Genomic DNA, 25,125 nt, shown 5'->3' on the forward strand with positions numbered 1-25,125 from the left:
CAAAATACAGGATTTAAATTCAAGACTGCGGTAGCAATTTAAATGTCCTGAGACAAGGTAAGGAAAATGAATCTTGTTGCACATTGCAAAAAATACACATCTAAACCATTATCAGCAACAGAGCCATTAGGACCCGCAAGGCTTCTTCCTTATTACTTACAATACCTGCCACACTGCTTGATTCCCATCAGGCTTTGTTGTACATGAATTTATGCCAAATCTATAATATAGTAACAGTCTGACACTTGTAGAGAACTCTCCCCATAAAAAATAAGCTCCAGGAATGCTGTCAGACATGCCATGAAAAGCAGACAATAAATTAGAAAAACAATAAATCTCAAAAAAGAGAAACAGAAAAAAATGTTTCTCAGTGATTTTGCAACAAAAAGTAAACAGAGTACTGGATAAATGCAGTAACTTGTTTAGTAGCATCATTACTTATGGTGATACATGTTTGTTTCCCTAATTACCTTGTGCTCTCTGAGCAGTAATGTGTGATCAACATGCTAAACCATGCTTTACTTTATCTTCCCCAAACTTTGCAAACCAATCTTCAAATGCAAATATGAGCAGGAATGCTATCAGACGTGCTCAAGTATTTTCTTAAGTTAAAAAGTCAAAAAATGGTTATAGATAACTCAATAATCTTGTAAACCATAAATATTACACTCTACAGACCAGTGGTGTTCTGCTCAGTACTTCTGTATGCAGTCAATATATTTTTTAAAGTTATATTGTATGACACACATGCTTACAAGTAAGCTGGGTTTCTCACTATGTTCTGTTTATAGCTTCTTCTTACCACTTCCTGAACTGTTCAACAATACTTGCCTCTTCTGACAGTGAATTAGATCATCCTAATATATGCACATACTGTACATAAAAAAGCAGGTCATCAGGAAAGACGCAATACCTGGGCGCCCTTGCTCTTCCGGGGAGAAGCTGCGATATTGGAGTACGAGCTGACAGATGAGGTGGTGTTCAGATCATCTGTGCTGATATTGTCCAGAGTGTCGCTGAGTCCGCTGCTAACAGAGCTACTATCATCCCAGCTAGAAGAGAAGGAAGGTCAAACTTTCATCAGGGCAGATGTTTAACTTTAGAAGGAGTCTGCTTCATAAGGCACGACCACTCTGCTGTGAGTCTGCCTTATCACCTCTCTTCCCACTCGGGCTAGCTATTGCTCAGCTGCAGGACCTACGGCAGAGTCAGAGGTCATGTGCACTGCTGTTGGCACAGCTGTCATCACTACGGTCAACATCTGTTAAAGTCTTCCGCGATATGCCAAGCATAAGCTAAACTTAAAGTTCTCATTTATTTTAATTAAAGAGGTTCAGCTGTAAGGACAGCAAGAAATTACATTGCACAGCTTTCTGAGGTTTTGGCAGCAACTTAATTTAATCTGTTCTGCACATTCTGCATCTGCTCCTAACCTCAATTTCTGCACCAACTCCACTGACTTTCAATCAGTGCATGTCTTTTCAGTCTTCCTCTGAGTTATTTATTATGTTTTATTTTTTTTTACATTTATTGACTGCTCACTATCTCACCACTGTCTTCAGTGCGGACACAATTTGATGCTAGTCTCTCACTGCTGATTCATCTGAATATTAAAATGAAGCTCTTTCATTTTAAAAAGGAATGACTATGCCTATAACTGACATGATAATTACTATTATGTAGTAGTAGCTAAAAAATCCTTAAAAATGAGAGAATTATAAAGAACATTTAATTAAGTTAATGTTTTTATTATCATGATAGAGCATTGTGAAACCGATATACTGTAGATATAAAAAGACAAATAGAAATTGTAAAAAGGTGTGTTTCTTTATTAATATATTCATTTTTTCTGTGACATTTACTCCTTGAGACATGACGTTCACTCTGTATGTTAATGTGATAGCAATCTCATGCATATTAGCAGTCAACATTTCTTTCCACACATCCACACTCATACACACACACATCACATTATTATGGTTGCCATATCAACAGACCCAGCCCTGAAGAACACTTCAGTGAGAGACAGAGAGCCATCCAGACTGTGTGGCTTCACCCTTAATTAACATCTGAGGGGATTTGACAGTGTTCTTTAACTTTTAATGGTGTCATGGAAGGGTTGGCCTCCCTGCAATAAAATGTCATTCTGGGCTGTGAAGGATTATGCTCCAGTGAAATATCCATCATAACTGATAATGAAGAAAAATGAAAAGAAAACCCAACCAAGCCCGGCGTTTCATACTGCATTATTCTCCCATTTTCCCATCAGCAGGATCCTATGTAATTTTCACCTAAATTTTCTGTTTCTGCACCATGACACCCTACTTGAAAACCTAGCTGGATTCACACCCGGCATTTTGCTTTGTCTTGCTTTTTATTTTGCATTCAGTGGTTCCAAGCTACCTTAACACAAGGGTAAGATGTTAACTGACATACAAATTATATTGCTTTCAGTCTGTTACTGACTGAAACTGGAACAATCTTCCACTCTATTCAGCTGCTTTTCGCAGTTTGGTAGAAAGCTGAGCATTCAAAAAAAGAGAAGATCTGCCACGAAAAGCAGACAATAAATCAGAAAAAAAGAGAAACGGAAAAAAAAATGTTTCTCAGTGATTTGGTAACAAAGAGTTAACAGAGTACTGGATAAATGGAGTAACTTGTTTAGTAGCATCATTATGGTGATACATGTTTGTTTCACTAATTACCTTGTGCTCTCTGAGCTGTAATGTGTCATCAACATGCTAAACCATTTTAGTCTTTACTTTATATTCCCCAAACCTTGCAAACCAATCTTCAAATGCAAATTTGAGCCACACAGCAATAATTACAGATTTACAGTAAGTATTAATTCTTTTCCATGTGTGATCTATTTAATACATCACTTAACCTCTTTAATTTAATTTAATTTAATGTGGAAAGGCATGTCAGGCTATTTTTTATAAAACAATATGATATTGAATACTGTCCACTGCAATACTGAAGTATTTTATATTGACACAATACATTTACTTTTAAGGTGAATTATGCTGAGCATCAAAAGGCAATTAACACTTACTGTACAACTTGTTTTAAATTTACCAGATTAACTGACATTTTATTAAACAGACAAAATAAAGCTATATTAATTATTCCGATTATAACATGTCATAAATGGCAGACTACTGTGAAAGTCACAGACTAGTACCATGTGTGGCCACTGCTGGGAGCAATACAAGCTGTACTGTACATCTGCCACACATGCTTTGCAAAAGGTTGCAGAAACTGACTTGGAGGATTCTGTCCTGTTCGTCCTGTACAGCCTAGGTGCCACGTGCCTATTCACTGGTCTTCTGAGCATTAGAAGCCACATTAATTCTAACCCACACAAAAGTTCAATTGGGCTAAGGTCACATTAAATAGAGCATCCATATCACAACTGTCACATTCTCATTTTGGAAGAAAGCTGTTGAAATACTTGTAGCATGAGGATCTACATTGTCCTGCTAAAATGTAGTCACATGCTATACATTTGGGCTAACAGAAAGAGTAGCAGATGAGGTTCCAGGACTTCATCAATTTAGTGTAATGGAGTACTGTACCAAAATACATTCCTGTTCAGACTACCCCTCTCACTCGCTCAACAGATTTGGCTATCTGTTTTGACTTGTGGTCTCCCAGATCTTGGCCTATCGGTGACTGACTGAGTTTGGCTGTGACACCTTGACAGATTAGTTATTGCTGCCTGTGAATACCCCATATGTTGAGTGACAATGCTCAAACTTAGTTCAACCCCCTAGATACTGTACCAATAGCAAGAAGGAACTGTTCTCTTGATAAAGAGGACATATTTGTTTTCTTTACTTCTTCTCTCTTGATTTCCACACGGCTTGATATTCAACAGGTTAAATCACCTCATGACCTGTGCTCAATCACCTCTCAGACTGATGATTTAATGCATATGCAAAGTCACTAAGTGTTTCACGGTCAGTGATGAAAATCAATTAATCAAAACAATATCAAAACATTTAACATCCAAAATGTGTATATTTCTGTGGTCTTTAAACATATATACATAGATTGATACATTTCGTTTTTTGCTCAGTATTCAATAATTGATTTCCCATTAATTCATCTACAAATTAAAATAATAATGATGAAAACAATTTTTTCAGTTTGATTCTAACACATTACCTTTCTATAGAAAGACATTTTTTTTCCAAATTATATGTTTAGAGAAAATCAAAGCTTTGTATTAAAATGCTGTTAGGAACCTATGTTTTCTTTATCTTTGGCATACCAAGACTCACCCTAATCAAGAATGTTTAAAAAATGTTACTAATGTTTCTCCTTCCACGTGTACACTAAATATCTGCTGTCTTTTGGGTCAGTTCTATCTGTTAATCCTTTGCTTAAAGGGTTAATTATTTTTTCTGTTAAAATCTGAAGTGTGAACAAATTAGGTAAATGCAAACCTGATATGATCTGAAAGGAGGCAAAGCAAATCTTAATTAAGCATTCATTCATAATTCATGCAAGACAAATTTTAAATCCACACAAACAGAATATGATTATAGCTTTACAATACACCCGAAGCATTTGGTTCAGAATTGGGATAAAGGATGCTTTAGTGTTTTTGCGAACTGCAACTGAAGTGTATTCAACAGATAACTGGAATATACTAGTCATTAAAAAAAAACACATCAATATTCTTTTAACATTTATAGTTAAGATTTGTATCCAAAAGAGAAAAAAAAATCAGAGTTTGGTTGCATTCAGTATGCTGGTTCATCCTAAAATACTGTATCACACAGGTTAAATATTCACAACACCAGTTCCCTCTTATATTTTATGAATTTCCAAATAAACAAGCTTATTTGCTTATTTATACAGAGTTGGAAAGTAGTGTTAAAGTTTTTGGCATTTGTGTTTTAGACTTTTAGACTTGTAACTTTTAGACTTGCTTTTGGCCAATTCTGTTTTCCGGTTAGAAACATTAAAGGGATACTAAATTGTGCTAAAAAGGGGGAAGATTTAGTGAAAATTTGGATGCTCACCATTAAATTGTGAATGAAGTTAGCAAAAACTGTACTGAAAAAACAGAAACTAAAATATAAGGCAATACTAGTTGCAAACACTTTGGCAGCAATTATACAGGATTTGTTTTTTTGTGTGTGAAACCTGTGCCCCACACTGTGAGGGTACAATTTATGTACAATATTTTTTTAATATGACTGTACATTTATTTTTACAAGTTGTTGTTGTTACACCCTGGTGAGACAGAGCATGAAGCTCCTGGACCCCATGGCAACAGTCCACATTCACACTTGGAGTCAAACAAATGTGCCGTGAGAACGCGATCAGGAAGTGCTGTCTGTGCCACCTGCCTCCACTAAAAGGCAAGGTAATTATCTCATCAGTTCCAAGATACTTAACCCCTGCCCTGTCCACAGTCATATGATCTGTCCTTGAGCTTCCTAACTATGGAAGTGCTCCTTGCACGAACCAGCCTGCTAGTACGCCATTAGATTTTACAACTTCCAGCACTGCGCCTAAATCAGTCGGACTCCTCAATTCCGAGACAGAACCTGATAGTCAGCCGAATCTCCATCCGTCTCCTAGTTGCTACGCGTGCACATGCAGGGTCCTTGGCCACCAACCTGACCTCCTTGGCTGAACAGCTTCCCCTTTCTGCTCTGCCCAGCTGCGCCATGCTTTTCTGGCGCATGGTTCTGCCTAGCTGCACCACACATTCTTTGTGCTTCCCACCTCTTGTCTGTCTGCCTGACCAGGTCATCCCCAGCTCTGCTAGTTAGCCCAGCACATCCCCAGCACTCACCTGTCACTGCCTTCACAGTGATTCCACAGACACAGCAGTCTCCATGTCATAACAGTTGTATGATATGTCTCGACAATACTATTTTCAATAGCTTACAGAAGATGACCTTTTTTAAAAAAACAGATTTTTAACCTTTCATGGTTCTTTTCATGGGTAATACCCCCATTGAAAATTTCATTGAAAATCTTTTCGGTCAGTATAAATGTATTCAGTGCCACAGTGGTACGTGTCGTGTGAAAATCCAATATAAAGGCTTTGCATATTTCATTTTCAAAAACCCTGTTTAATGAATAATATATGTGTAAGCTTTACAACAAGCAAAAGGACAGATTCTAACAACAGCAGAATGTCTGCTGCCTTAAAGCAAGTACATGTGTGAGAGGAAAATTACAAAATGACCATTGATTTGTAATAACAGCATCTGCCTTTGCCTTAGGAAAATGAGCTGTGAACTTGCCTGACTGTTTTCAGCATTGGCCCAGCAACTATTTAATCTTGCACTAATACTACCTTTTTAATTGGGTCCATTCAAAAGAGTCAGAAAGGATGGATTAATAATGCTTCTGAAATGCCTAATAATTTCAGAAGCCACTGGTATCACAAAGTCAGCAATGTGCAAATGATGCGCAACTGTTGGTTGTTCCACTGCCTGCATCCTTGACAGAATAATCTATGTGTAGTGATGACCAAAATAACCAAAATCAGATACTGTTCATTGTTGTTTCTTCCAGTTTTTGTACAAAATTCTGTTATTTTCTACAAATTCTACAAATTTAGGGAGTGAGTGACAGAAAACAGTAATTTATATAATGTACATACTGTAAGTCTAAAGACTTCATTGCACTTTGCTCAGCCATTTTGTGACTGACATAATTTAGCCTTTTGGAATAAAAGAGAATAGAAATGTAGTTTTTATCTTATTCTATCACAGAGAATTTGTCATAAGTGGGTGAGAAACAACTGAGTTGTGGCAGTCTTCTATTGGTTACAGATATATTTTTGAAACACAAGGTCCACATTATGATAATTCTTAGTTTATGAATGGTATGCTTTAAAAATCAATAGGTTCTCCAATGTCAAAGCTGTAATGCCTTTAGGTATACAACACATTGTGCTGTATTTCTTTTTCCTACTTCAAGGAAATCATATATTAAAATAACACTGGTAACTACAGTGTAACAAACCACCCGAAATCCCTGAATGTTTTCTATAATCATTTCCTCCTGTATGCAGTTATGTATTATTTACTGAAGTATGTATATTGCCTGGAAATAGTCTTTTTCTTCAACCTTTGCATCCATGCCAACATCATTCTCTTTTCAGCATGTACCGTAGCCTTCTTTCATAAACATCTGGTGCTGCCACAGTTACTTAAAATCAAGGAATTAGTGGACCACGTCCTGCGAGTCTTCTGGTGCTTCCTATATCACATGATTTTGCTTTTATATAAAAATATCTTTACTGCTACTAGTCTTAGATGTGCAGCACACTTACTTAACAGCTTCCAGGGCAGCAGTATAGTAAAGTAAAATAATGCTAGTGTCCCTATACAGTAAACCAACCATCATATCGGCAATTTACAATAAGCTAATGTGAAAATGTTTCACAGAAAAACACGAAAATAGCTTTCAGTGCAGAGAAAAAGTTGGTGAACCCCCTAGACTGCTCCTTATTCTCTTTTTACACCTAAAATGTTAAAATGTTAAACCTATCTATGCTCACATGTATAACATGAAGACATGTTATATTTAATTATATTTATCGGATTGATTAGCAGTAAATATCATATTTTGAATAAGTATGATTTAGATTTAATACAGTAACTGATGGCACTTTCTTGGGGAGCAATGAGTTGAACTAGACACATCCTTTAACTGTAAATACGTATATGAATTTTGGACTATTCCTCCTTACAGAAAGGATTTACATTAGTGACATAGGAGGGTTTCCTTGCATGGACAGCCTACTTCAGGCCCTGCCATAATATTTCAATGGGTTTACACTCCTACTCGGCCATTCCAAAACACAAGATTTCTTCTTCAGTCATTCTGTTGTAGATCTTTTTTAGAATTATTGATTTGTTGGCATGACCCACTTTCAACCCAGCTTCAGCTGTCAAATGGATGGCTTGACACCCTCGTTGATACAAAACAAATTCATGATCCCATCAATAATGGCAAGATGTCAAAGTTACCCCAAACCATACTCCCACCATCATGTTTTACGCTCTGGATGAATTTTTTCTCTCCACAAAACGCCTCACATTGTGGCCAAACTGTTCAACTTATGAATAGTCTGTACAGAAAACATTATTCCAGTGGTCTTTTCCTTCATCCAGGTGCTCTTTGGCAAGCCTGAAATGAGTGGCAAAATTATTTGTAGAGAGCAATGATTTCTTCCTGGCTACGCTTTCATGAAAACCATTCCTCATCAGTTTTTTCCTGATGGTAGCAGCATGTACACTGACATTTACCACAGCAAGAGAGGCCTTCAGATTCTTGAATGTTACTCTGGGATTTTTTGTGACACGCTGGGTAATTTTCCAGGTTGCTCTTGGGTAGATTGTGGCATTATAATGGGTCCTGGTAGAGTCACCATGGACTTAAAACATTTCCATTTTTCTGGATAGACTGAACCCTAGATGTTTAAAAATGGTTTTATAACCCTTTCCAGACTAATGAGCTCAAATACTCTTTTTCTGATGTCCTCTGAAACCTCATGTGTTTCCACTAACCTGTACGGTACAGGACAGGTCTGGGAAGAATCTTCCCAATAATCTTAAATTATCTATTATGAAGTGTGTGTGAATGAAAAAAAAAACAATCAAATGTATGTTTTTTTTATGAAACATGGGCATTTTCCTTAAACATTTAATATTCAGAACAATGCCACTTATGCAAAGGAACAATTAAAGATTACTGCCACGCTGAAAAGCAAAAAGAAGAATCAACATTGAGCCTTCTTCTGGTATGAGCTAAAGAAGAGTGTATTTTATATTTTAGAATATATTTTCAATGAAACTGAGGTAATTCTTTCTTCCCTTTTTGATGAGCTGTCAAAATATAGTAACTGCTACTTTTATAATTCATTTAATGTATTTAATCCACTTCCTAATAAGATTACCAATTTTCTTCTCTTGTTTCTAACACTCTTATTGGTCATGGTTAGTATAGCTTAACCAAGAGAGACTGAGAAGATTTGATTTTAAAAACCAAATTGGTTTACTGTTTTTGTAAAATTGAATTCAAAGTGAAAATCCACAGTGGTCTCCTCCAGGGCATTTTGGCTGTCGTTAAATTAGATGCATGCTACTTGTTTTCTGTAGAAAAACTAGTCTTTATTAATGCTCCACAGAACAGTTAAATTATGTAGATAAGGCCCAAATATTTACCTTATCAAAATTATGAAGTATTAAGTGTGACAAACATTCAGAATCTATGTATTTCCTAATAATCTTGTAAATCCACAGATGACATTTTATAAGTGTCTGCAATGAGTAGCTCTAAATTAATTTTTCACCTTCTTATTACGCTTTACTGGGTATGTGTCGTGACGCTTGTAAAAAACTTTAATAGACACACTCTATGTCAAAGATTAAGGACCATATTTCACAGTAAACTACCCAAATAAAAGGATTTATCCAGTGTATTATAATACTGATTAAATGCAAGATCAAATGGTAAAAAACAGGAAAATAATAATTTTGCCAAAAACATTTTACAATTTTTGCATTCCTCACACAAATAAAAGGTAGACCTGTGTCCCCTTTTGCAATGTACAAAGTTCTCAGTACAATACAGTATAATTGTTTTACTGAACATCTGTGTGGTAGTTTCACAGGTATGGTAGGACCATGCACATTCTACATTTTCTATATACTACTACCTAGCTGTAAAAAATACCCACGTCCACAGTGGTCAGCATAGGAAAGTCAGTATTAAATGGAAGTAAGTACAATTTGTTATGATGATTAAAAAAATCAAGGCAATAAATTTGCTGTAAGCTTCACAGAAAGGCTAAAGATGGCCCTGCAATAGTCTGCCTTTACTTTATACTGTATGGGATTTTTAAAGATGACTGAGGCTGATTCTAGAAAGTAAAAGGAACAGCATGGCAAACAAGGTGTTAAGTTTCACTTTCTAAAAACCAGATCCAGGCTGACTCTTCTAGAGAGATGAAAACCTGTAAAAGTGCAGCTGCATTGACTAAATATTTCATTACCTCATGTCTCATAATGTCAGAAGCTAGCTCAATCTTTCTTGATCGGACTGACAGACCAGTAAGGCCTAAAAAGAGTACTGTTGTCGCTCATAATGTCAGACATTATTTATAAAGTAACGGCATTCTCCACACATTTTTTGCAGGTTGACTTTAAATGGCACAGCTTACATAAAAATCAATAGCTGCATCACAGTATGAGCCCATTGAGCACAGTACTAGAAATCACAGCTGCAGCAAATAGGGAGTTATTTTTTGCTAACATCAATTTCCTGTATTCCCCAGCCCTGCTGCTCAATAAACACCTAAAAAATAGCCGTCCTTTATCCTCCAATTACACAGCAGCTGCTGTGCTTCATTTGGGATCCTTTTCAGAGAGGTGAGGATGCAATAGTGTACGTTCGCCATGAGAAATCTTCTCAAGCAATATTAAAAGCTCATAAATAACGCCCTTACAGGAGTCAATCTAGACATTTTTTAAAATGTATTGCTTGCTTTACATCTGGGAATATCTCAGAAAATAAAACCAAAAGAGGGAAAAGGCAACCATTTTTACACAAAAAGGTCAAAATCCAAAACTGCACTTTTTAATGATATGCTGTAGATCCTGCTATGAAAGTCTACGGTATATTTGAAAACCTTTTGGACACATGCGGTCTTAATGTCACAATGATCATCCTGAACAGGTGGTCCTTACAGGCAAGTTTCTGTAATGACACTGTACTTCTACACATAATATTTCCTTTCAAAAGAAGTAGCTAGAGATAGAAAAACAAATTGCAGATTATGCCAATCGAAACGTTTCATAATAAGTGTTAATATAAGACATAAACCTCAGATTAAATCCAATGATTATTCTGGAGTAATTGAATATAAGAAGTATTAACTTGCATTAGAATGAAAAGATAGATAAACACATCTAATTATTTAATTAACACAGTTGTAAACTTACTGTATGCCTGTGTTTTGTTATTAAACAATTTTTAATTGCAATTAAAAAATATTTTTTACAAAATCTTAATAATTCGTTTTTTTCTATTCATCATAGTTCCTCTCCTTGTAGTTTTTTTAAGGAAATCATGCTGACAGTGCTAGGTGCCTTAACAGTGTCTACAAGTACTTTGTGCACCTCTAAAAATGTAAAATCTTATCTACTTGGGACCAAACACACAGAAATGTGACCCTGAAAGAAAACCTAATAGGAATTCTCTACATACAGCAAATGCAAGCTCAAGTCACTAAGCTTTATTCCTCAGAGATGAAAATAACAAGATTTGCAACAGTAAAGCATCAACATTTACAATGAAATCAAGTTTAACATTTTATAAACCTGTTAAATTGTATGTCCTTCAACACAAGATGAACATATCAGAATAGTATTACTACATGTCTGTTTAAGTTTTGTAAAACAGCAGAGACAGTTCTTCCTAATTTTCCACTGACATAATCTTGGTTAATGCTGTTGACCCTAAATGCACTTGTAATTAAACATCAGACCAAGGGAGACTTGGTGAGAAACATAAATACTGTACATTCCGTTAACTGACTTTCCCTCAGCTGCAGTAAAACGTGAACTCAAAGAAATACAGGAAAATCTGTTTTGCTCTACTTTGCCCTTTTATATCAACTTTGCCATTGGATAACCCCATAAATCCAATTTTTAAAAAACAGAATGATAAAACGTGCAGTCACTGTTAAAAAACTCCATAAAATGAGACTTACCCCTTCAGATTAATCTATTTGTTCTCACTTTCCTTGTGGTTGGTCGTACTGTCACACCCCGCTGAAGCCTTGTCAGAACACAGCCCACCTGCACTGCCGTTGTGCCACTAAATGGCTGCTCTTTGCTGGAGAAAAGCATCATCTCACCACATCTCCACAACAGCTAACCCATGACTCACTGAGCTGAAAAATGTGCTGCTGTCACTAAAAGCCAATCAAAGCCATTCCTGGCACGAAGGTTAAGTTAGATAAATAGAAACTGTTTGTTCTTTCATCTACAGGACAAATAACCACAGTAAACTGCTAGTAAAGATTTATACTTCAGTTTTAGTTCAGCCTTTCAGTATGCTTTAAATCTAGCCAAAATATGTCCTTATATAGTAAGTATATGTTAGTAATACAATATCTAATTATTGAACTGTTTATCTAGTAACATACTTTAAACATGAGCTAGTTTCTGGAAAAAAAACTTTTTTTCTCACTATGGAGCTCAGCAACCTATTTTTGTATTTCAAATTGTTTGGCATTATACAGATGAAATTCTCACTCCAAATTTGGACATTTAAGATAGTGTCTCTCTAACTCATAATCAAAGACACATGTTCAGCGTGACTTTATTTGATCATGAACCTATTCACAACAGTTTGCCTGCAATGAGAGGAGCTAAAGTGATATCATGAGTAATGTAAAATGAAGGCCGTCTTTTTACATAGGAAAACCTCCGCATGTTTTCCTAAATCAAGAATACAAAATGACTGTGCAATTAATATTTTACCCATTAGCACAAATTCTATTTCTATTCTATTTCTTTAATTTTTAATGTATAAATCACCTTTTTTTCACCTTTAGGAAACTTGTTAGGTGTTGATACACATGACTATGTTGCAGAAAACGTCTCTAGTGGAATTGCCCAGATATCCAAGATATTTATCCAATGATCCAACTAAGTCGCCCCATGTGAGTACCTAAGAATCATCCTCTAGTCTACCATGCTGCAGAGATTAGATGATGTCCTATAATCTCCAGCTCTTTTCCCTGAATAGACAGTCTTGAATCTCATTTGATCAGTGAAAGCCAAACAGGAAAACAGGGAATAAATGACAGTTTTTACTCAAGCTCTGAATGACCACAATATCACTGAATTATTTTGGATCCCAGCCAAAGAAATAGCTGAGAGTGTAGTGATCTGAGGAAAAATAAGTTATCTCCTTGTCAACCGGCTGTCTATGGCTGTCTATGGTTTAGAAGCAGTCTTAGAATACCATGGCCTGTGGTACAAAAGCTGGCGCCACCAGAAAAACAAACGCAATTGATAGACACATCTCAGCTGCAATTCAGAATCCTTTTTACTGGGCAAGTGAATGTCGGCGTACTTTCCTCATTTTCCTCTCTCAGATATCATATAATGACATTTTATCTCTTTGTATATATTATGGGATTTGGAAATAAATACCACACTTAGAGTATGTACGCAACCCATATGGAGGAAATTCATATTCCTAATTAAAATTTTAACAATCTAAAAAAAATATTGATACAATTATTTTGGGTTGTTTTGCCAGTAGTAGCTCCAAGAAACAGTATTCTTGTAGAGACTTGGTTTAAAACAAGGCTAACAGAAAAATGCATATTGCAAAATGCAGTCTCTATAAGCTATTTCACAGAATCTGATTTTTGCCAGACCTAGGCCAATACCGTATTCTGACCCATTTCACAGTATGGCCATAACACTTTAACTAAATTCCTGTATGAGATGCAAATGCAGCAAAAAACCAGACTGCATTAGCACATTCAAGTGATAATGAGTGAATGGCAACTCCAACATACTGCATATTTTCTTACAGGATCTGAATGTACACGTCATGGTTTTTTTTGGTCCAATTACAAAATACAAACATAACTTTAAAAGTAGATAACAAATAAAGCAGTATCATGGATTACAACAGTGTACAGTACATGGTGCCCAATGCATTAAATACTATGAAAAATTAAAAACCTGAAAGGAAGTCATTGCAAAGACTCCAGTACGGGAATAAACCAATCACTCAATTGTGACCTATCTGTAAACGTCAAATTGTAGTCCACTGATAAACTATTTACCCCAGTGTATGTGCTTAGTAATTGAAACAAAACACATATGCAAAGAGGTGTTATCAAACATCCATTAACTGTGAAATAATGTAATGTATCTATTCCAATAGCAAACAGGATTTTTGTTTGAACAGAACAACCTGCCTTATTAGAGAAGTGATATGAAAATGATGGTTGTTGATGATTGCTACTACAGAAATATCCTTATGGTCATCAGTGCATCAGATACCCTCAGCAGTATGCAATGTTTTCAGGCATTTTCTCAGATTAAGAATTGATTCACATACACTATGTTACTGTATATTGATACTAAAGAAGACCTATAGTCCCTACTCTTAACACTCAGCATTTAGCTAGAAACATTTGGAGTTTACTCTTTTAATAGGATTATTTATTTTCCATTACTTGTTAAGAACACTTACCAAAAAATCCAATCATTAGTCTTAAAATATATTGAACCTTATTATTCTGTTTTTCTCTGTCAGCTGCGTGGAACTGCTTACTGCCCCTTATCGGTGCTTTTACAGCTTTGTGGTGGTTCCTTAACCTCTGAAGGGCTGATTAAATCAAACTACACAGTAATCACTGCCACTGTGTCAGGCTATAATAATTTCTGCTCTTTTATCGCCTAGTATGGATTTCTGAACACATTTACACCACTTCCTTTCTATGCACGTCAATGACCAACACTAAAATGATGATACACTTTCACAACAGAAGGGACACCTCTTTCTTTTCCTCTTGCAGTATGGATGTGCGTTGCTGTGTCTCAAATGCAGTATGTGGTCTGACATGTTAATTACAATGCTTACTTGACAACGTTGGTGATGAAAATGTGAATTTGGTCAATTGTGTATACTGCATCATTCTGCTGTGTTTGCATGGTTCATATTCATTTCGACCGTCACTGCGGCCATCCAATGGAAATACATATTGAGAAAGCAGCTTAATAAAATTGGTTTATTGTGAGCATAAATGTTTGTCTTTTTGTTATAAAAAAAATAAGTGCATACTCTTCTTCACATGAAACTTAAAACTGGGGTTCAAATATAGAGCAACTGTATTCCCTTCTATGACACAAGTACATATTGCAGTAAATGGTGATTCATGATTCCACACATTCTGAGCATTGTTATTGGTTTGGACCAAGTCAGCCATGCAGAGTATGTGCAAGAAAAGTGATGAAATGCAATACAGACAGAACTGTTTTAAGGTTTAGAAGCAGGTCAATAGCAAGGTAACAGTGCGAGCTGAAAAAAATGAACAATAACAAAGACAATGACTTAGGTTACTTAAACACAGAAAGCAGTTTAGAAATTAAGAGCAAATTACATATTTAACGATGATAACCAGTACTTGTTAAAAACTCAGCTGTTTAATATTAGCAACAACAGAAAAGACATGGACAAAAAATCATATTCTTTATAGTCTTCTTTATTAGCTGATTTAGCTCTAATTAATGTAAAATGCAATTTTCACATTTATCGTTTTTTGGATACCGTTAGGATTTTCTGACTGCAGTGTAAGTAATTTGCATTACATTGTTTAATCTGCGTACTGCACATTTTCAAAGAGACTTGCATTTTTGTCATTATCTGGTAGTGTTAAACATAGATATTCATGTCTGCCAGAAGAGATAAGTGTATGTTTCCTATAAAGGCATTCATGTAACGTTGGCCAAGTTTTAAAAACTAGGCTACAGATGAGAACCCCAAGGGTCTTGGAAAAGAGTCTGTGTGATCCAAGAGACCTTTCAGACGGCTTTTTATAGGATTTGATAAAAAATCTCACAGTACTTTGTCTTGGTATACATAAGGGGAGGAATTACAGTGTCCTTAAAAAGGGACAGAAAATTCCAAAACTTATTTTTACTTTACAGTTGAGTGATTTGTATTAGTGTTCATGAGATTAATAGGTAATAATAAGTAAACAATACATTTTATTTTTGGGGAATTGTAAGCATGCATGTGATCAATATTAGAGAAAATGTTGGACAACAATTACTTAATGTGGGCTGCATGTGTGGTTAATGTAGGTGATGCACTGGTTAACACTGCTGCCTTGAAACCCTGGGGCCCTGGGTTCAATTCCAGACCTGGGATGCTACTGTATCTCTTTGGAGTTTGTATGTTCTCCCCTTGTGTACTGTATGTGGATTTTCACCAGCTGCTCCAGTTTCCTCCCAGAGTCCAAAGACATACTGGTACTGTAGGTTAACTGTCTTCTGGGAAATGTGGCTTTGGAGTTGTCTGTGTACTGTACGTGTGTCTTTCTCATTACAGAGACTGGCATCCCCTCCAGGGTGCATTCTGCCTTGTGCTCGTTGTTTGCCAGGTAGGCTCCAGTTCCCCCGCAATGCTGTATTGGATAAAGTGGTTAGAAAAATGGAAGGATGAATGGAATATTTTGTGTTCAACACAGTGATTTCAAGTTGTAATTATTGGGGCACATTCACAGAAAGTAAATTTTAGGGGGTAAAAATCAGTAATTGGTTGCATGTTCTTTTGATGTAATAAGTACAGTCTGATGTGTGTGAGCTACTGAGCTTTGCGTAATTATTTTATGATGCTTTCACGTGCCTTTGCTGCAGCCAATTTATCTTTTCTTGTGGTGTTCAGACTTAATTAATTTTACATGCTAAAGAAAAAATAAATGCCCAATAGGATTTAAATCTAGAAAAGGACCAAACTAAGAATTTTCACTTTTTTCTCCTGATGAACTCCTTGATTGTATCGGTCATACTGTATGTTATAGGATATAGTCCCACTGCGTGGTGAAGCTGGACTGATAAATATGGAAGCATTTTCTATCACATCAGCTGACTGAATGTCTCTGTAATATTCCGAATTTGTTATGTTGCTGCCATCATTAATTATATCATCAGCTAGACCAAGTCAGCCATATCCAGATCGGTGCATTATTTGTAAAGCTTCAAAACCTACTTTTAATGTTTATACAGAACACAGCTGAAGATATATACAATATGTTCATGTTAACGCATTTGAAAAATTAATGCCCTTTTTACAATAATAAAGGATTTCCCCTACAATGAAAGCACAAAAAGCCTGGCCCACTGTCACTCGCATAGCTGGCTGCTGTCTTTGTCCTGGATTCTTTCTTGTATAATGTAGGATAACCAGAGCTTGAGCCATTTTGCAAGTTTTATCTTAAAAAGGCATCAGCTGCCTCAGAACCTGAGAATTAATTTTTGCAAGGGAGTGATTCATCACCCTTTAATGTCAATAGCAATGCTTTGTTTTCTGTTTCATTTTTGGTCCTTTTTTTCCTTTTTCCTTTATGTTTGCATTAATTAATACAGTTTATTGTATAGTATTGATATATAACAGCTATACTGTACTATATATGTACCTTCATTTGCTATCATTAACAAATGCATCATCCCTGGTCAAATAATTAAAGCCTTTAATTATTGGGACATTTATTCTCTTTTAACAAATTTTCTCTTAACAAATTAGTTTCAAAGAACACATCCCTTTGCTGGAATAAGCAGTTGGTATATTTAATGCAAAGCATCATGTTAACTACTAGTTCCTAGTATAAAGGAATGTCACTCAATTACAAGAGGTGTTATTCACAATATTTATTGCAGCTACTGTAGTAAATTAAACTTGAGGCAGTTACAAGATACAAATACTTCTCTAGAACTGCACATTGCATAACAATTCAGTCTGATGGACTTCCCTTCAAGTCACTTAAGGCAGACCTGAGTTATTACCAGGCAACATTTCAACAATACCTACTGTAGGTTTGTCAGTCTGCAGATAGGACCTGCCACATACAGTCCAATATAGTAGTTATTGAATCATTATATATGTATTAATGTGTCACAGTTAAGAAAGCCATTGGACTATCCACGATTAATTGCATCAAGTGAATTTCCTATCCCTTCCTATCTCAAAATATCCATACAGTATGGAGAAGTGTATTTGCCTTGCACAACAAACACAATGAAAACAATGCAGAGTACTGTCGCATTTTTGATAGCTCATTCTACTGTAAGTGGTCACGCATGCAGACCTGTGACAGAATGCAGAAGATGCTGCATATCCTTATACCATCAACAGCGTGCTGCAGTGATGAGGACTTGGAATTTATCAGCGACAAGCAGGAAGCCTCCAATTTAATGTCCTTGACCAACTCAACACAACCATTTGTCACTGTATTGGAAGTGACCTGGTCTATCTCTTTTTTTTTCTTAATATACAATGTTCTGGACATGTTCTGTGTTTCACCATAAAGTTAAAGATAAACCCAATCTTCAAAAAAGAGGTTAAGATTAATTCACTAAGTGGGGGACTTCTCTTCATTTTTTAACCATATACAGTACTTGTATCTACAGTGCAACCATACTGTACATAACATTAACATACCTAAATAAGGTAACAACTTAAATCTCTATAAACCTGATTCTTAACAACCAAAAAGCCATATTAACAGATACAGTCAAATGAGGTATAGATAGAATTAAGTAGGTCAGCTCTAAGATGATTTCTCTCCCCAGTCTGCAGATCTGCACAGCTCTACAGCAAATGCAAGGTTCATTCTAGAAAAAATTCCAGTATTACTAAGTTGAAGCAGTTTTCCATAGAGAAATGGGCCAAAACTCCTACACAGCACTGTGAGAGACTGATCACCAATTACAGGAAGTGTTTGGTTGCAGTTATTGCAGCTAGAGGTGGTGCAACCACTTACTACGGGGGTATTATTTTTTTCATACAAGAACACTGGATGGTGGATGACTTTTTTATTAAATAAATTAAGCAGGCATCTATTTTTTATGATACTTGTGCATTCGGGCTCTCTTTATGTCTTTATACAATATTTCACTAAGACCCACAAAAAGCTTGTATCACATTCAGTGACAAAATTATGCAAAAAAAAAATGAACGGTATTAATTTTACCACACCTCACACTCCAAAGTGTTACAGAACATTATCTACAGTATCTGGATATTATCAAAGGTTTGCAGAAAAAATATTTAGAGAAGATTGAGGAGAAAACAGTTTTTCATTCATTTACAGTACATTGCAATCCTTGAATCAGACTGCTCCACCAGATCGAGCTAGCTTGTTCGTAGTATTTAAGATCTTTTTTAAAACCATAAAATGTAATACGTTAAACTTTACACATATCTCATAAATATGTACTGTATTTTATACAAAATGCTAAATGTAAACATATTTTCAAACTAAAAATGAGCAATTTAGTCATTTCTAAAATTAATGTCATCATTTGAGATTGTAATAATATTCATGGAACAAACTGATAACCACAGTTTTGATAAATGACACATCTCACATGATTTGATGCGTCAGATCCCAGCCTTATATACTGTACTGTTATGGGCAGATTCACACTAATCATGATCAAATCCTTGCACAATTTCAAAACTAGTTATTAAAAACCTTTGCGAACTTCAAAATGTATTCAATTAAATTTAGTAAATATGTAAAAACACATCAATATGACTGCTTTAAAGTCTTTTATAAAGAGTGATATATACTGTATACATATAGATTTTTTCAGTGGCTTTATAAAATCCATCAGTGGAAACTTTCAGTCTCCACAGCTCCTGGATGCTGACTTCAGCAATGTGCAGACACGAACCGGAATGCATTTTAGTATGAGTTAAAAATTCTTCTGAGCATGTCTTTCTTTTCTGCAGAAATTCCCCAAAGCTGCTCTTTCAACTGAAACAGAAAAGCCAGCTACCAGCCCTTCGTCACCCTGCATGACAGTTTCTACAAAAGAAACACTGAAAGATGGTCTAAAAGGGGGGGTTTTATTAATTCATAAATCTTCAGGGAAATGCAGGCCTCCATATTTAAATTCACTTGTTTATGCTTTACCGACTTTGGCCATCAGAAATAAGTGAATACATTGAGCAGTCTTATTCATATTGCATCAAGAATGTATTTATAGACTCCCCCTTCTCAACATACCGTACTTCAATCTACGTTTTTATAGTGAAAGATAACAAACAAAGGGACTGTTATTCACAGGTAATGTCAAAAGGTAGTACCTCTGGTAAGTGTCAGAAATTTGAAGGTGTTAGTACAAATATAGCCAATTATTTATCACTTTATAAAAATCATAAACCAGTCAAGGACTACTGATTATAACTATTACCTTTTTCTCTTTGTTCATGCAAGACAATTAAGGGACTTCAGCAAGATGCACTTTGTCTATATTAATAAACTTCATATTCTTTCATTTAAACTCATTCATTAGACCATAACCTCTCACTTATCTGGATGAGGTACAGTATTTAAAACAAATAAATACTACTACAACAATCCAAAGCTTCAATTATTAGTATTTCTGTTTTTTAAATCAAACACCAGCCCTGTGCATGACCGTACAATACAGTATCTTATCTGGTGGGATTAGTAATGAGCTGAAATGATTTTCCAAACCAAGGACCTGTGAATTACTCATACAACTTAATGCTCCCAGGGTTCTATAACTTTTACTTGAATAAACCTCATAGTATATGCAGTATACTTTCTAAGCCCAATTTACTTTCAGCATGGTGGTACTGGACATCAATAACGTCACAATCATTTCACCAGTCAATTTCAACATACTGTACATGATTAAATGAACAACAAAAGTTGACGACTGCAAGACAACACATCTAAGTCTGTTTCCTTCCATTATCTACTCCAAAAGGTCATTTTCATAGTAATAATGTTCCATGATAAACTTGTTAAAATTCCTCTTATGGCGCAGTATTTGTGTTAAAGTGTTAAAACCCTGCATCATTTTTGTGTGCTGTTCACTTGTATGTTCTCTGTGATCCTAAATTATTTTCAGTTCTATAACAGAGTCATTAAGAAAACTGTCTCGCCATGCATTCCAGCACAGTTGCAATTCAAAAATAATAAATTAGTATTTGTGTAAATTAGTACAGTATTTTAATACAGACCTCAAATTGTATTAAATACTTGTGTTTAAGAGTAGAACTCAACTATGTGGGATCTAATATCCCGGTATAGTGACGGGGACACGATACTGTTGTGGGCACTATCTTTCGGATAAGAAGTTAAACCAAGATCCTGACTCTCAGTGGTCATTAAAGATCCCCGGGCATTTCTCGATACTAGTAGGGGGTTATCTCGGTGTCCGAACCAGATTTCCCCCCTTGGCCTTTACCATGCCTCCAAATTGTCCCCATGTACCTGTATGATTGGCTTATACTTGCCCTGCGATGGATGGACTGGCATCCCATCCAGGGTGTACTCTGCCTTGCGCTCGTTGCTTGATGGGTAGGCTTCGGCTTCACCGTATGGTATAAAGCGGTTTGGCAAATGACATGACATGACTTTCTGAGCAGTTACATAACATGACCAAAAGGTGATGAAGGCTCTATAGGGGAAGGCATCACTGTGAGCTTACCTGGATGTAAAGGATCCTGGGGCTAAACAGCCCAGCATTAATTTTAACTCCCTTTCATAAACAGCAGTGATGATAATCTCTCTCGAAGACTGCAAATATCCAGCTGGTTTTAGACTGTATGAATTTCAGATCCCCTAGCTTTCCTGTGTTGCTAGATTTTAATGCTGTTTCATTCTGTCTTCAGATGCTGTTTGGAAACTAGACACCAAATTGGACCAATAGGGACCAATGTACTGAATGTGTACACCAGGCTCATTGAAGATCTCCTTATGAAGAGGTTCTGTTCCTTCACTCCATGTGGTGCATTTAAATACCTACTGTAAGTAAATTTAGCTCAGTTGCATCACTGACACAAATAAACAGACTTTTGGCAATTTCCAAGGGACTGACTGGGCAGACCTAGCCATGAAAGACAACAACTCCCCACAGGGTTTTCTTTTTGAACCAACTTTCTTTTCTGCTCAAAATATGCTGGTTTAGTCCATTGAGTAGTAAATATTCCATGACTTCTTGCACTGTTTGCCTGATCTGTTAAATGCTAGCTACTGTTCAGGGAACTGGAATGCACACACATGCATTCCAGTTTTTTTACAGCTACAGTGGTGACAGAAAATCAGAAAACACTAACTATAAAGTTTCAACATTCAAACACAGCTTTCTAAATGATAACGTCACCAAGACAGCAGTACAGTTTTATGTAATCCACATGTATTATTTAAACACATAAACTCTTATTATCCCCTTCCTACTGTATATTAGATGACTGCAAACAATACTGCTCAATTCTCTTTACAACAGAATGAAATGGTTCCAACAATTATTGGCACATCACTATGAAAAACTACTGTACATGAAGCCAAACTACAGTATTATTGGCATTGGACCAATATGGTTTTGTATTCCACTATACTTTTAACCCTCTTTTAATGAATAATTTGACCCAAGGACTAACATCACTCTATAATACATAATATTCAGTGTACATCTGACTAGTTGTGCAAAAATAACCCTAATGGTAGATAAAAAAGGCCTCTTAAGTGCCTCAACTTGTAAAGGCACTCCCTTGAATGTAGGTTCAGCTCTATGACCAAGGCATCATGGGTACAATCCTGGGTAAAATCACTAACTGACAGTGATTGGGATTCCTCAAGCGGTGGAGAAAAATTGAGTGAATGCCCCCAGGGGAAGTGTGGGAATAGTCAACCAGTCCTCTCAGCAAACCCAGCAACCACTTTGGCTTCCCAAGTGCTTGTAGGATTGCGGTGCATTCGATGACGGACTTGCCTCCTCTCTAATCTCCGGCAGAGGGCTCTGCTGCCTGTGATGTGTTACAAGTAGCTCAAAGGTAGGCAGGTGAGAGAAATATGTCTACCCTTCCACATTCCCTTGTGTATGAGGTCACAGAGCTCATACTGTAGCTGTGAGCCAAGGCATGCAAAACACACAGCTGGCATTTCCAAAAAAGCAGGTGGGCATAACAAAAAAAAAACGGTAACTATTTTAAAAAAATCATGATTCTCAAGAATGAACTTTTTTACATACCTGCTCATTTTGGAATCACCAACTGCAGTTTTTACACTAAACCTGACAGCAATGACTCCTACGCCCACATGGGGAGAATGAAAGCACAGACAAAAAGTGAAGCTGGACTAATTTTTTGCAACCACATTAAACAGTTACTATTTTTTAAGAACTTTAATTTTTGCAATGTCATTCAACATTGACACATAACAGGCTCTGCAATGGCGTAAAGGAGATTCTGCATCAATTTACAGAGGCAGATCCCTCACTGACTGTATCATAATGCCTGCTGGCTCATTACAGTACGTTGCTTGGGTCACTGTTTCACTGGGAGTCAATGAAATCCTGGTTAATTAATCCCAACCCCATCCTACATGGAAGATTGCAGTCACAGTTTTTTAGTGATGTGATGCAAGCTCAGAGAGTAAAGAGATTTTAATTCTAAAACTAGTGAACAAAATCTAAACTACCATTTTTCCCCCCAAGTGCAAGGCCATATAACAGAAACACAAGTACTGTGAAAGCAGGCTCTGACGAAGCCAATCTGTTTGAAAGGCCATGATTATTGTGAAGCAAAAAAGAACATTCTGCAAGAAATGAATTTCTCAAAACCTATTAAATGCCATCTGGCTAAGATAATGCTTAAATTAACATGCTGTTTCCTAATATTACGCTTTGTTACTTTTTACAATCACATTTGCAAGCCTGAATATGTTAGTACAGAGATTTTTTTTCTAAGAAAGCTGTAGGACTGTAGAATCCAGGCAGGTGTCAAAGCTGCTTACAGTACCTGCTCTTTTTTCTGTAGAAGTCTCTTTTTTTAAAATAAAATGATTTTGAAGATGCTGACCTATATAATTCTTCATTTGTACAGTAGATAAAAATACATTCTTCATGATGATGAGCAGTAGCTTACAGTAGATAAAAACATTACTGAATTCCTTTATATAACAGTTCCTTTTGCTTCCAAATGATTTTTTTTCCTTTTCCAGCATGATGAACTATGATTTTCAAATATCCATTGGTAAGTCTCTCTGACTCTTAAAGCAGGGTTCCCAAATGTGAAAAATTGTATATTGCCTTGTGTTTCTGTACCTACCTGCTGTACCTCAAGAAACATCTGATTAAATGTCCTTTTCACACCCATAAAAGTTTTATGCCCACCTCCCTCACATTCATTTTTAGCCAATGTTTTTAACATAAGTCCATTAACAAGACAAAAACACCATATCCTTGTCCATGTTATACTGTTCATTCACACTGTGCCATGACCAATTTTCTTCTGCAATATTCAAATCCTTATTCTACCAGCTGCTAAGGGATTTATAAATAGTGGAAGTCAATTATCTTGTATTGCTCCTATAATATAGTACATTGCCCACTGGATATGTAGACAAACTCTCCCTGTGGTCACAATGGGAATTCATTGCAGAGATATAAGTAAATAAAAAAGAGGAGCTAGGTAGCTAGTCTTGAGATTGAAAGTCCTGGACACCTCTCTCATTTTCAAGAGACTGCTTTGCATTTGGTGCAGGGATGTGTCATTCATATTCACTAGAAAAACAGCCTTCCCCAAACTTCACAATGTGATAGAAGGCTGATTTGAAACAGAGAACAGCCTCAAGGAAGCTCCATTCATGAAAATGTGCTGGGCTTAAAATACTGAAGTTAAAAATACTTAGTAAGATGTAAGGTGTGAATTAACCCATTACATGTGCTTTAATTAAATTCTTATCACAGTTCACTGTGATTTGAAGCACTGAATATTCCTAACCAGCTACAATTTAACCTGCAATCCCTAAGAGAGAGCTAAAGCAGAATTTATACTTAAGTTGTACTAAACAACCCCCCGAGGTTTATGTAGAAAAAGGATACACTGTATAATAAGAAAGATTATTTAGAATATATTTTCTGATGCACGAGTGGTGAGAAGGAAGAATTTTCTGAGAAATGCAGGGTGAATAAACTTTTCACAAGAATAAGAATGATAAGCACTTTGAGATGCCTTGGAATGAAAAGTGCTATACTGTATAAATACAAGGAATTCTTTATTTTCCACTTTTACTTGTACCCATCTTACCTATCATTAAATATAAGGTGTAGACCAGGACAAAACACTTTAACATTAACATCAATTAATGGTATTTTGTTTCAATTCTGTACAAATCACATAAAAAATGAAACAACTATCTAAATGCTGAATATACACATATCTAACCAAATCTATTTCAGCTTTTATACCTTTAAAATTAATATAATAGGTGCTCGTACAGCTAGAACAAGGACTCAGTAAAATTGTGAATAAAATAAATTACTATCACCCTGTTGTGCTCTGCAG

The 25,125-nt window shown here is 36.0% G+C and overlaps 1 protein-coding gene across 11 annotated transcripts in view; it reads right to left on the bottom strand.

Annotated features, from left to right (window-relative positions):
- The window catches only part of nav3 (neuron navigator 3), a 350,214-nt gene that overhangs the window by 53,849 nt on the left and 271,240 nt on the right, over positions 1-25,125 (bottom strand). For all 11 annotated transcript variants that reach the window (XM_015352852.2, XM_015352850.2, XM_015352847.2 and 8 more), the window contains one exon: positions 914-1,052. In XM_015352852.2, the coding sequence (XP_015208338.2) occupies positions 914-1,052 (139 nt within the window). The remainder of the gene's footprint in view (positions 1-913; positions 1,053-25,125) is intronic.

Source organism: Lepisosteus oculatus, chromosome 7, assembly GCF_040954835.1.
Source record: "Lepisosteus oculatus isolate fLepOcu1 chromosome 7, fLepOcu1.hap2, whole genome shotgun sequence".
NCBI lineage: Eukaryota > Metazoa > Chordata > Actinopteri > Semionotiformes > Lepisosteidae > Lepisosteus > Lepisosteus oculatus.